At 53.2% G+C, this 12,726-nt stretch overlaps 1 protein-coding gene across 2 annotated transcripts in view; it reads left to right on the top strand.

Annotated features, from left to right (window-relative positions):
* The first annotated feature begins 1,471 nt into the window (after window positions 1–1,471).
* ACSF2 (acyl-CoA synthetase family member 2) overlaps window positions 1,472–12,726 on the top strand; it is a 35,298-nt gene continuing 24,043 nt past the window's right edge. The window contains exons 1-6 of one of the 2 annotated variants that reach the window (XM_048965554.1): window positions 1,472–1,620; window positions 8,350–8,545; window positions 9,380–9,508; window positions 10,404–10,457; window positions 11,578–11,696; window positions 12,319–12,481. In XM_048965554.1, the coding sequence (XP_048821511.1) occupies window positions 9,440–9,508; window positions 10,404–10,457; window positions 11,578–11,696; window positions 12,319–12,481 (405 nt within the window). In that variant the 5' untranslated portion in view covers window positions 1,472–1,620; window positions 8,350–8,545; window positions 9,380–9,439. Of the gene's footprint in view, window positions 1,621–2,199; window positions 2,347–8,349; window positions 8,546–9,379; window positions 9,509–10,403; window positions 10,458–11,577; window positions 11,697–12,318; window positions 12,482–12,726 lie in introns of those variants that run through there. The other variant, XM_048965553.1, reaches the window with a different exon arrangement.

Here is a 12,726-nt window from a genome sequence, read left to right as displayed (position 1 = left end):
GCAGTTGGACCGAGGCGTTCCTCTCTGCGAGGAGAAATTCTGCAACTTCTCTTCTGGTCCGGAAGCTCCACCAGCAAAGTGCTCTCCTGTCCCGATCGACCCACGGCCGGAAAAGTCCGAGGAAGAGTTTTTCCTGAGGCAGAGCCGAATTAGTGCTCCCCAGTAACGGCATTGTGGTGAGAACGAGCCTTGAGTTTCCAAGCCCCTCCACGCATTGTGACCTACGTGCGCTTACAGAGGCGTCTGTGAGTGCTGCTGCGGCACAGCTGTGCCCGGGGAGCACCTTGGCTGCTCGGTGCAGTGCCGCTGAGCCTCTTCCAGCACGGGGGATCTGCTTACCTTAGATGTAACGGAGATTATTGGAGGTTCTGAGCAAAGGCATGGTAAACAAGGTAAACAAGGATTTGCATCCTAGAAAATACCGTGGAAGGTACCTAAGGTTGGCATGCTTTCATCCAGGAGGTTACAGGAATTTGGTAAAGCAGGCTATTGTGCCTCCCAATGGTGAGCTGAAATGGCAGAGCCCTCTTTGGAGAAAAGCGAGGTCCGGTTGTGCAAAGCTCGTGCTTTTTGCAGCGAGGTTCAGAGGGCAATGAAGGGCAAATCTGTGCCGAGGAGAGGAGAGGAGAGGAGAGGAGAGGAGAGGAGAGGAGAGGAGAGGAGAGGAGAGGAGAGGAGAGGAGAGGAGACTCCTCTTTTTCTTTCTTTTTTTTTTTTTTTTTTTTTTTTTTTTTTTGTATCAAAGACATTATTTTTTTTTCTCTGTGGTTTTACGACACTGAGCGCACGCTGATGCTCCTGCAGTACAGATACAGAGAATTGCACTGTGCTTTGCTGCAGCAGTGACTCCTGGCCATGAGCGCCATACAGCCTTACATCACCCATGGAAATGCACAAACTCACCCACCTGCTCACCAGTTTCTCACATTTCAAAGACAAGGTTTTCCTTCCTCCAACCAAATAAAGCAGCACCACTACTGCCACCAAACAAGCTCCTTGTGCTTCATGAGCAATGCACACTGAGAGAAATCCAACATCTACTTCTGAAACCAACCTTCCCAAACACAAGATTTGGTTGCGGGCAGCATTTCATTACGTGGTTGTGTTACGAGCATATTTTGTGGCTCTGATACCTAAGATTCACTGCAGCCAGTATTGATACCCTTGTTCATAAGCTCTGTTGCACTCGACACGGTGAGCGAGCCTCGGAGCATCTCCCATTGCTGATCTCTGGCGTCCACCTGGGCGGAGGGAAAACCAGAAGTGGGGTTGTGAAATGACTGCCAGCGATTGTCCTGCAGGTCAGTGGCTGAGTGAGAATCAGGCCACTCTCAGCCCACCCCGGTGGTTAATGTCTGTGTGATGTTTGAGACACGGGTTGTCCTCTGGCACCAAATTTATACCCCAGCCTCCAGCAGTGCCCGGAGAGTCTGTCAATCATTTGCCACAAGGAATGCCACACGTGTCAGCCCTTCTGCACCAGTCAGTGCCGCTGTGCGCTGCGGGGCTCCTCTGGGTGCTGCCTCTGCCCTCGGCAAGCCCGGCTCTGCCGCTCCTCGCTGCTCTGTTTGATGTGACGGGGTACAGACAGCCAGAGTGCTGAAAGCCGCTAGCGAAGTGGTAACTGCGATAATTCATTAAGTGGATAAGGCTAGAAATTAATGACTCACAGGGCTCTGACGGATGCAGAAAAACAGGCAAGCAGCGCCGGTTGCCTTGGCAGAGTCAATTTCAGCCCTCGTACCAAATTCCGTGTCAGCCAAGGCTCGGGATTTGCGTGAGGGTTTCGGGGCGGCTGCGACAAAGCGCTTGGGGTGAGGCCAAAAGCGGCCGCTGGGACAGAGCGGAGGGACGGAGCTGCAGGGCAGGGAGCTGGGAAGAGAAGCGAGCAGGGAGACGGGGCTCAGTGCCGTCAGCAGCGTGCCGTGGCCGGGAAGCAAAGGGGGGATCCCGGGAAGCCGCGGCCGTGCCCTGGGACGCGCGGCATCCCGCCCGCTGCTCCAGCGGGGCCCCCACGCGCAGAAGATGCTTTGCGACCCGCTCCACACGGCAGAGCGGGTGGCGGTTAGCAGGGCTCCCGGCTCCCAAACCCCGTCCTCCCTCCAGGGCCGGGCCGTTGCGGGGCGAGGCCGGCCAAGCCCTGCCCTGCCCTCCCCGGGGCCGGGTGAGGCCAAGCCGGGGCTGAGGAGGGCCGGGCCGGGCCGCGCACCGCCCCCGCCGGAGCTGCGTACGGAGCGGAGCGGGAAGGCGGCCCGGCCCCCCCGGTTCTGCCGTCGCCGCACTCATGGCCACCGCCGCACTGCTCGCAGCTCTGCCCCGCCGAGGGCTGCTCCGCCTGAGCGCGCGGTACGGACGGGACCGGGGGGCTGCAGGGGCCGGGAGCAAAGTGAGGGGGGATCGAGGGGACGGGGCACCGCGGGGCAGCGTGTTGTTGGGGCAAGAGGGCAGCTGTACAGGGCTGAAGGGGGCAGAGGGATGGGGGTGTTGAGCCAGGCGGTGGCTGCGGTGCAGAGGGGTCGGGTTCGGCTCAGGGGTGCTGGAGGTGCGTCGCCGTACTTTGGCTCCCCGGTACCCCCCTGAAGCAGCGGCAGCAGCAGACAGGCGACCTCCCCCAGGGGAGGGACAGCGGAGGAACGCGTGCGCCCGGGGCTGAACTTTCTTTGTGCAGCGGCTCCATCCGACTGCTGTAACGTGCAACGTACAGACGAGCTTCTTTCTCCTCCCCGCTCGGCGCTCCGGCTCGCGGGCCGTGCCCGTCGGTGTCCCTGTGCCACTGTTGTTCTTACGGCCGTGCAGAGGCTGCTGGGTCTGCAGCAGCGCGGGGCCGGCAGGTCCGCGGCTCCGAGGAGCTCTGCAGCTGGCCGGTTCTCGCTTTTGTTCGAGCTGCCTTTTGGAGCAAACTCCTGCGAAAAACGGGAAAGCAATTGGCTTTGAGAGATGCTTGGAAGAATTAGCTGAAATTCGGACACTAATCCTACCCGGGTGACTTCCGGGAAGTAGCTCGGCAGGGTTCACACTCGAAGTGCAGGTAATGCTTTTCAGCTGGGCTCTGGTGGGGAGACAACCATCTCAACATCTGCTCTTAAGAAACAGGATCAGGAGGGGAGCGACACAGAATGTTTATTGCCTTTTGGACGCAGCCCAGCATTCCATGTGAAGCTGGGTGGCGGAACAGTGACTCACAAAGCCTATTTATAAGAATAAACTCCTTCTAGTAACGTGAAGACTTATTAAGTTCTGCTCCTAATTGCACAGTGCTTATCCTTTGGGCAGAACGAGTGCAGAGGGAAAGGCACACGGGACAACACTGCCAGTCTGCTGGAATTGAAACCTGAGGGCTCCAGGAAAATTCTGGAGATCACCATTGCTCTAACTAAAGTAAACAAACAAAAAGTAATCAAAAGGTGAAACTCCGCAGCCAGCAGGGTTGTGTTGAAGAGCAAGGAGGTAAAGACGGTGCAGAGCTGTGCTAGCTCACCACTCTTTCCTTGCAGTTGTTTTACATAAAAGACCCCAAACTTGTTGCTTTGGGGAGGTGATCGTAATGGATTTCCACGAATGAGAAGCTGGATGTGGAGTCCTTGAGCTTCCCCAAATCTGAGCTCCGTAGCTGGGATCAGTTCTGACCCCATGAAGACGGGGTCAGTCAGATGGGATCAGCAGTCAGCCAGCAGCCCGCACTGCTGCAGGGCAGCTCTGTCACTGCAGGGGATCAGGGGTCACACCTCCCTTCTCAGGGTAATTTCTGCAGAGATGGAAAAAGAGATGAAAAATGAAACCGGTTATCTTGTGTCAGCAGCTGTAAAACTTTGGTCAGGTTAATCACACACAGCTCCTGGGGTTGATTGAGGCTGCTTTATAAGCTTTGATGGGCGCTTTATGGGCAGGCTGCGATCCATCTGCCGACCTTGCATCCACATGAGATGAGGAGGAAGCTCTTTCCCCCACGCCCCAGTGTTTCTCTGTGCAGTTTTGCTGCTCAGGTCGCTGCCATGCAGGAGCAGCCTGGTGGTGAGGCTGGTTCATTTGCAGGCACTGCTGGCTGCTTTGCTGCCGGAATGCATTGCTAAAAGAAGATGTGTGCTCTCAAAGTTTATTGGTGAAACCCAAGAGGAGTTTAGTTTGCCTTCTGCCAGCTGAGGCAGGGAAAGGAGAGCTGCCACCAGATCAAATAATCCTGATTTGTTTTACCTCCAGCTGTGCCGCAGGAGGAGGCGGAGGGTGAATTATTTGTCTTCTAGAGCAAACACTAAAGAAAATACATAAATCCCTCGGACCCATTCTGTTTAAACATTCTTTCTCTTCGAATGCTCTTTGCAATCACGCTCCTGCTGGCTGTTGGCTCTGGGCAGGAGGAGGCAGGCTGCTGTCAGCATGGTGCTGCTGATCCTTCCACGTGATGCATCTGCCTTGTTCCTTCTGTTCTAGGCTCCCTGTGCTTCCAGAGTGCTGTTTTACTTTGGCCCACACCTTTTGCTTTTTGCTATGGCCAAGAAATAAGTGGTCCAGGAGTGCCAAAGCATTTCCAGAGATCAGATTTGAATTCAAGGAGCTCAAACCAGATGAAAGCTGTGAGTTTTGCTCCCTTGGTGTTTCTGAAGAGAAGCATTTTGAGACCAGTTGGTGATTCTGGGCTATGAGTGTGAGCTGTTTCAGACCCAGATTTCAAGGCTGCAGGTGTTTTTGGTGCAGGGTGGGGGTTTGGGAGGCAGCTGTGTGTGCTTCCACACTGCGAGGGCATCGCCACTGAAGCACTTCAGAGCGCAGAGTTCTGTAAAGAAATACTTTGCAGTTCTTTGACATTCTTTCATCCCCACGTTTGGGACGGAGGGAGATGGAGCTGTGAAAACTGGAGGAAGGAGGAGCTGCTGTTTTGCTCGGGCTTTGTGTGTTAAGGAGTGAGGATCAGGCCCAGAGCCTTTCTGCACGGGAGAATTTCTGGGGACCACGTGAGGAACTTTCAGTGTTCTCAGATTGAAAACAAACCCTCGTCCCTGGGCCATGGGGCTCTGCCCCTGTGAGACCCTTTGCCCCCTCAGCCGGGGAGGAACTGGGGTGTGAGCTGAGGTTCTGCTCTGCCTGCTGTGTCGCCCCTTCGCGGTGCAGGGCTGTGCGAGCAGCTCAGAGGACGTCAAAGGAGACTGCAGAAAGCATAACGATCAGACTCCATCAGCTGCGGGGTCTGGATTTCAATTGAACGTTCCCTTCCTTCTACTTTCTGCTTCTTGTTTTGTCAGCCCCGTGCTGGGGGAACACGCGAGACCAAATGTGTTTTTTGACCAGTTGTAACGCTTCCCTTGGGTCGAGTCCCCAGAGGAGCGCGGTCGATGAAAGCCTTCTGCTGCCCCCAGCGCAGCACAGCGCCTGCTGGGCTCCGGTGAGCCGGGGTGCACGAGGTGAAAGTGCTGTTACACAAGAGGTGGCTCTGCTCGCTGACCCCGGCTCACTTTGCCCGGCCGTCCGAGGGAGCTCAGCGCCGAGCGGCGCCTGTTCCCCGTGCAGCCGGTGGGGAAATGTGGGGCGTCACCATGGAGATGGGCTCTGCTTCCACTGGAACTGGAGGTGATTTGGCTGCAGAGGTGTGAGTGCGGCGGCCTCCACCGATCGCTGCGAACAGTTTGTGGCTTCCTGCTGTGGCAGCGTGAGGTACGGGAGGGGCTTTCCTAAAGCTGCCGTGCAGCCATGTGACTATGGCTCAGAATGGCAGGAGCTGCCGTGCTTTTTATTGCCCCCCTAAAAGCACTCTTCTGTGGATTAGGGAGAGCTTTTTCAGCTCTTATCAAAGGCTTTTCTTCTGTGGAGCTTCCTTTCATCTCCTGGTCTTTATACGTGTCCACCCCAGGAGCTTTGAAACAAAAGATAATTCTCCTTACTGCTCGTTCGGTTACATCCTCCCGCCTCCTCCTGGGGCAGCCCCTGGAGCCGCGGTGTGAGCTGCTGTGCAGAGCTGTGAGAAGGGACAGCCTGACCCGAGCGGAGCTGCCGTTTCTGACGAGGAGTGAGGGAAGAGGGTCGGGCTGTGCTGCTCTGCTCCCAAAGGCAGCGGCTCGACTTGTGCCAGGCAGGGGGCAGAGCCCCGTCTTGCAGAGGAAGTAACGCCGTGCTGATGTTATTCCTCACGGGCAGGAAAGCAGGTTCTCAGCTATTAGCACAAAGGCTTTGCAGAGCGTTGATCCCGTAATGAATGGGTAAAATTTGATTTCAGGGTCATCTGTTGTTTTTTTTTCCTCTGCCCCACATCTGTGAACAAAGGGCAGCGCTTCAGAGCCACACACCCTGCAAGTGCTGCTTAACCCTGTCTGTCCTAGGAATATCCCAGGACAGGAGTGGAGGAAAGAAGTGAGAAGTGAGGAGAGAGGAACCAGGAGGTGGGAGAGCTGGTGGGGCTGCATCCTGCCTGGCAGGCAGCTGCTGGGCAGAGAAAGGCTCCGAGCAGGAGGGAGGGAGGAGAACAGCAGTGCTTGGATCCTTGACAGCTGTGGTTTCAGAGGAAGTTGCTGCTTTTCTGCTGAGCGAAGCAGCTGACCATCGGGGAAAGCCTTAGTGATTTTGAAATGCTTTTCACTATAATGCTCTGCCCACAGCTTCTTGCTGCTTCCCATTTCCTCTCCAGTTGGGCCTCCGGTATCATTTCTGTGCTCCTCAAGTACTGTGTGCCACCATTTCCACCAAGGCCCTTCTCTGCTGAAACGCCTCCCAGGTTGTCCTCCGTGCTGACGTCTGTTTGTTGTGTATCCTCTCCCCTGGCAGCGCGCTTTGCAGGCCCTGCAGCCCCCTCCCCTCACTGCTCTGGTAGCTCCTGCTTTTATTGCTGCCATCTCCAGGGCTGCACACTCTGTGGTTTTGCTCCCGGAGGCAGTAAAGGCTGCACAGCCCACTTAGTGCTGCACACACAGATCATTGCTCTGCTCGCAGCTCTCGGTTAAAGCTCAACTCCTTTGATCTCTTCTAAGCAGTTTTTATTCTGTGATACAAGATTGCCTTGTTCTCCGCAGATCTTTTTAGAACAGGTTAAAATGACGCAGACTGAGTTTTGTTTAACTTTCTCAGCCATCTCCTCTTCCCAGCAGAAGGAAGCCATTACAATGAACATCCCTGCAAAACGTTTTCCCTGTTTCCCTTCCGCCTCATTTGCACTTTTTAATGTTACAATCTCTCAATAAACTGCCAAGTCCACAATCTCTCCAGATATTTAGAAATGTTTGGAGTGGTTCTCATGCCAGATGCATGAGAGCAGCACAGTGAGCACCGGGCAGCGCGTTCCCTGGGCTGCTGGGGGCTCCTGCCCTGTGGGTGAGTGGTTTTGGTTTCGGCCCTGTGCTGTGCTTGCTCTGCCAGCTGACGTGGGCATCTGCAGGTGGGGCAGCTGCTTCCCACTGCTTTTGGAGGTCCTTTTGATCTTCGGAGCAGAAGTGGCTGCCTGTGATTCCCTTTAGTGCACTTAGGTCTTGCTGGAGCTCACAGTTCAGTTTCTCATCTCTGTTTCTGGAAGAGGGAAATATCTCACAGTGGCCCTGACATGTGGAGATAACTGAGGACAAGCATGTTTGTGTCCTAGGATGTTGCCTAACATCTTTCAGGGTGCTGTCTGTTCTTTTGAAATGGAAGGAGGACGGTACCAGCTCTGATGTTCATCTATCAGGCCTGGCATCGAACCACCTTCCTCATATTTCTGTGGCATGTCATGAGTGCACCGGTCTTAACTCTGCTGTAGTCCTGTTTCTGCAGGTCTGGTTTGGGTGAGGTGCTCTGCTTGGTCTGAGCATGGGATGTGCTGGGGATGGCCCTTTGTTCTGGGTTGGGTGATGCTGTGATAGCTGACTGCTGTTTGAGCTGATGTAGAGCTAAAGCTCTGCTGGCTGCAGTGGGATGCGCTGCTTGCACCTTATGGGAGTGAGGCACTGGGCCTTGGGAAGGAAAAAAACCGCTTCCATTGGATTCAGTTCACTGTTTTGTAGTCCTCAGTCTGGGTGGAGCTCGGGGCTGACAACCAAGGCTGGAATACAGCAGAGGTTCAAAGGTGATCCAGAGATTAGTGGGCAAGGCTTGTAACTCTCAGATGGGCACCGCTGGTACTGCAGGCAGATGGGCGATTTTTCCAGACTGGGAGCATGTAATGACTGCTTATATTACAAAGACACTTTTTTTGTAACCAGAGCCCTGAGCTGAACCTGGTGGCTTAGGAATTCTTTGTGTCTTCCATTACAGCACTAGGAAGTCAGCTGGGTCAGCTGGGAGGCGACCAGCTCAGTGCTGGGATAATGTAGCACAGCTCCTGAAGCGCAGCTGGGTTTGTGAGAGCAGAGAAAACCTGCTGGCGTCTGTCTCACAGCTTCTTTTCCTTCGCAGTGTCCTGCACACGAGGACACTTTCTGCATCCCATAGGGTGACCGACAGTTATGTCCAGGGGACCTTAGACATTCCTCTGATCAACAAAACCGTGGGCCAATGCCTGGATGAGGCAGCGGAGCGGTTTCCCCACCGTGACGCCTTCATTTTCCACCGAGACGGAGTTCGGAAAACGTTTGCTCAGGTCAAAGGGGAGGTGAGTGTCTGATTCACATCACAGCCTGATGATCCACTGGGACAGCAGCTGGTGTTAATGGGGAAATCCAGCCCGGTTTCATTGGTTAGCTCAGGAGCGAGGGTTGTGCTCTGTGTGGCTCTCTGACAGCACTGCCAGAGCGAACATCCGCTGGTGTGTGCTGCCTTTGTCCTTACAGATCAAAGGGAGAAGACAGCATACATGAAATGATTACTTTATATTCCAAAACGAACTTTCATACTTAATACATCAGGTGGCAATAATTTCTGTGGGCTGAGTCATGATGTTTCCACACCTGGAGCAGGCGTTAGCTCTTGTGTTGGTCACGTTGGTCTGACTTTCAACTTTGTTACCTCCAGTGGTTTTGAACTTCAACCCTGAGCAAGTGCAGAATCCTAAAAACCTGATAGGACGTTTGACAAACATATGCCCTGATCCTGGCCAAGCCAGAGATCTGCTGCTCACCGCACCGTGCTGAGGTCTGGTCTGCACCTATCAGCACCTTGCAGAGGAGGAGGCCTTTGGATGTGATTCACCTCCTCCACCAGGCTCTGCAGCTGATCCAGCCCCCACAGCAGGCACCACTGCCAAACCACTGGGCTGCCCAGACCAGTATCTGTCACCCCTATATTCAAGAAGCAATGGAAATGGAAGTCATCTTGCTTAGTAAGGAAATGAGCTTGTCCTAAAAGAGGAAATGAAGATGAGGATGAGGAAAGCTACTCCGAAGCAGTACCACCACGTGAACAGCCCACCTGGGCTTCCACTCTGTGGAAAGATATCCACTGCCACATAATGTTTATGATCCTCAGGTGCTTGTCTTGCATTTTACAGGTAGACCAAGCAGCAGCTGGACTTCTTGCTCTTGGCCTGAAGAAGGGAGACAGGCTAGGAATGTGGGGTCCCAATAAATATGAGTGGGTTCTCATGCAGTTTGCAACAGCCCAGGCAGGAATCATCCTGGTAAGTGCTGGGGTTTGTATCAGTGCATTGGGAAAGGAGATGGACACAGCAGTAGCATCTGGTGGAGATGAGGTCTGCAGTCTGACTCTCTCCATGCTCGTTCCCAGCACGGTGAGCTGCTAACAAATCAGTTTTAGCCTGCAGGAAAGCGATGGATACAAACAAGATTGCCCCTAGGTTGGTTCTTATGGGACATGCGTTATCCCAAATAGCTGCCAGTTACTGAGATCCCTCCTAAACGTGTCTAAATGGCTTCGAGATACAAATGCTCATTCAGAAACCCAGCCCAAGCTGCATTCCCCTGAAATTCCCCTCAATTTTCACTGATGGTGTGATCTGGTACGTTAACCAAAGTGTGTCCTGTTTATGCAGTGCTCTGTGTAAGGGCTGTAACACATCTAGGATATTTTTTTTCAGCACTGTTCATCCCAGTGTCTGCTAAGGAGCAGTAAGGATGTGTGAGCACAGCTCAGGATGACCCTGAGGGTCAGCTCAGCTTCTGTGCCCAGTGCAGCCTCTGTTGAGAGGGAACAGGGAGGGGGAATGCTGATATTTTGCTGGTTGTCTGTTCAGAATGCCAAGGTTCCCTTGAGTTTTGAGTACCTCTGGCTTGGATTTAATGCCTGCCAGGGAGAAAGGAGGACTGTTTTTATTCCTAAAGCTGTTGTGACTGACTCATGAATCCTTTCCCTTTTCTTTCATGCAAACACAGGGTTCAGATAGCACTTCTAGGAACGTGAGTTCCTTGTGGTGAGCTCTTAGGTCTGCATCTCAGACAGGAGGGGCTTCTGCTGTCACCTGTCTCTGGGAGAACTTTCTTGGTGGAGTATGCATTAGGGAAGAGGGTTTCTGGGGTAAGTTACTCTGATTACCCTTCTTGTTCCTCCTTCTTCAGGTATCTGTGAATCCAGCCTATCAGGCCCGTGAGCTGGAGTTTGTGGTCAGGAAGGTTTGTATGGCACTCGCTGTTAATTCTTCTTGACTTGTTATGAGAAGTCATAAAAGCAATTTGTTAGAGGGAATAGCAGGGGATGGTACAGAGAGGGGAACTGTTAAACACGTAGGCGTGTTAGGAAGAGGCAAGGAGAGCTGGCCAGAGAACAGGGCTGGTGGTGGCCATGTGGGAAGAGGCCACCACGCAGGTTTTTGCATTGTCTGGAAAGAAGTGGGGGATTTCTTGCTGCTCAATGAGATTTATTTTTCTTGCATCAGCAGTCTGGAATTGGGTTGCTGGGCTGTAGTTTGAGTTCCCATTTCATCCTTCATTCAATCCTCTTATGGTAATATTGCCAGCGTTGCTGCTGTCTCCAGATGTTAAAACTAAACGCCCTGCAGTGAAGCACTTCCCCTCCAGTCTTGGTGCTCTCACCAGGTGGCAACGTAAACCCAAAGCGAATGTGCCAGCTCCTGCCTCCACTGGGACAGGCGACCTGCTGCACCTCTTGGTGTTGGGAATGCTTCATTTCCTGGCTCTGTTTGTGACTTTGGTTCTGCATCTCTGTCCTGAGATGGCACTCCTATCCTTTTTTTCCCAAGGAGACCTGGATTTTGTTTCCCTTTCTGTGTTTTTGTGTTAGATCTGCTCTGATTTTCTCCAGCATAAGCCCAGAGCGCTGAAGGGGATTCTTTTGGGCTGGGCTTTTTGTTAACACTGGGACTCCTGACCTGAAACATCAGTCCTTTACCTTCACGCTGCAGAGAAGAACAGTGATCCTCTGAGAGTGGGGAACCACAGCTGCAGCTCTGCTTTCTTGCCCAGCAAGAACTGAACCCCCGGCCATGAGAGTGTCCTGCTGCATTTTCACTTTGCAGAGACCTTTTACATGCCCTTCAGTGACTCTTTAACCTTGTATACGATGGCTCTTACTAGGGAGGTCTATAAAAAGCTTCAGATTTAGTCTGGAGAGTCAGGATCGTGTGCCTGAACAGAGCAGCACGGAGAACATCCCATGCACAGCCACTGGAGGACCTATGCCACGTGGGGTCACTGTGTTGTAGGCTCTGCTCTTCTCCGTGGCCCGAGCATCACCCCAGTGTGAGATCTGATCAGTTTCTGTCTCCCTTCACAGGTTGGCTGCAAGGCACTGGTCTTCCCTGCTCAGTTTAAATCGCAGAAGTACTATGATATTCTAAAGCAGTCATGTCCTGAAGTGGAAAACTCCAGTCCAGGGGGAATAAAGAGCAAAAGGTGAGTTAGGGACACCTGGCAGGTTTCACTGACCTAGCAGCTGTGTCCTGCCCTGTGTCATCTCAGCTGCAGGCAACACGCTGTAGTGGAGGAAGGGGCTGTGCAGAGATCTCCTTATTGAGGACTTCAGGTACTGATGAGGGCACTTTGCAGCCACTTAATGGAGCTGTGCTGGGAGACACCACAACCACTGAGCCTCTCCCCCAGCACTGCCCTGCAGGTGCTGCCTCAGGCCTTCTGCCATTCCACCGAGTGCTGCTGAGATCCCAGACCGGTGATGGACAACACCTTGGAGCAGCGGTTTGGTCTTTGCCTGTTGGGGCTTCAGCCATCGCTGCCAGCAATAGAAGGGCTCTGTGTAGAATCACAGAGTCCTGAGAGGTGGAACGTCCTACACACGATTCTTCCTTATAACACTGATGGCAGATTTGGAGTAAAATTCCTTTGGTGTATGTACCCTGCGTGAGCTGCTCTAAATGCTTCTCGTTCCTGTGTTACAGGAATGGAGTCTTATCCAAAGCAGACAGGTTAGCCTGTGCAGGAGGTTTATCCTGGCCTCCATACAGCTCTTTGGACAGTTTGCTCCTTGCTCCATTCTTGATGGCACGTTTCCTTCTACCAGGCTACCTGACCTATCTACTGTCATTATGTTGGACTCCAAGCTGCCTGGTACCTTTCACATGGACGAAGTGATGCAGGCTGGGGACAGCAGCCATATGAAGCAGTTAAGAGCCTTGCAGCAGACCCTGTCCTGTGACGAACCGGTCAACATCCAGTTCACTTCAGTAGGTGCTTCTGTTTGCTCCAGGCTTGTGCTTGGGTTCCTCAGAGGGGATGCAGAGAAGACTCTGTTGGATGCTGAGCTTCCTTTGCCTAATGCTCTCTTTGACCAAGCCCTGGCTCTGCCTTTTTCCTCCTCTGCTGCGGAACACAGGAAGTCTTCTAGGGTTTCCCCTTTCTACTTCTTGCTGCTCAACCCTTTGTCAAGAGTTGCCATGTGAATTTTCCAGCTGTAGCTGAGCCACTTTTT

Source organism: Lagopus muta, chromosome 18, assembly GCF_023343835.1.
Source record: "Lagopus muta isolate bLagMut1 chromosome 18, bLagMut1 primary, whole genome shotgun sequence".
NCBI lineage: Eukaryota > Metazoa > Chordata > Aves > Galliformes > Phasianidae > Lagopus > Lagopus muta.
Note: the sequence above shows the minus strand (reverse complement) of the source record. Positions and strands in the feature narration are given on the sequence as shown.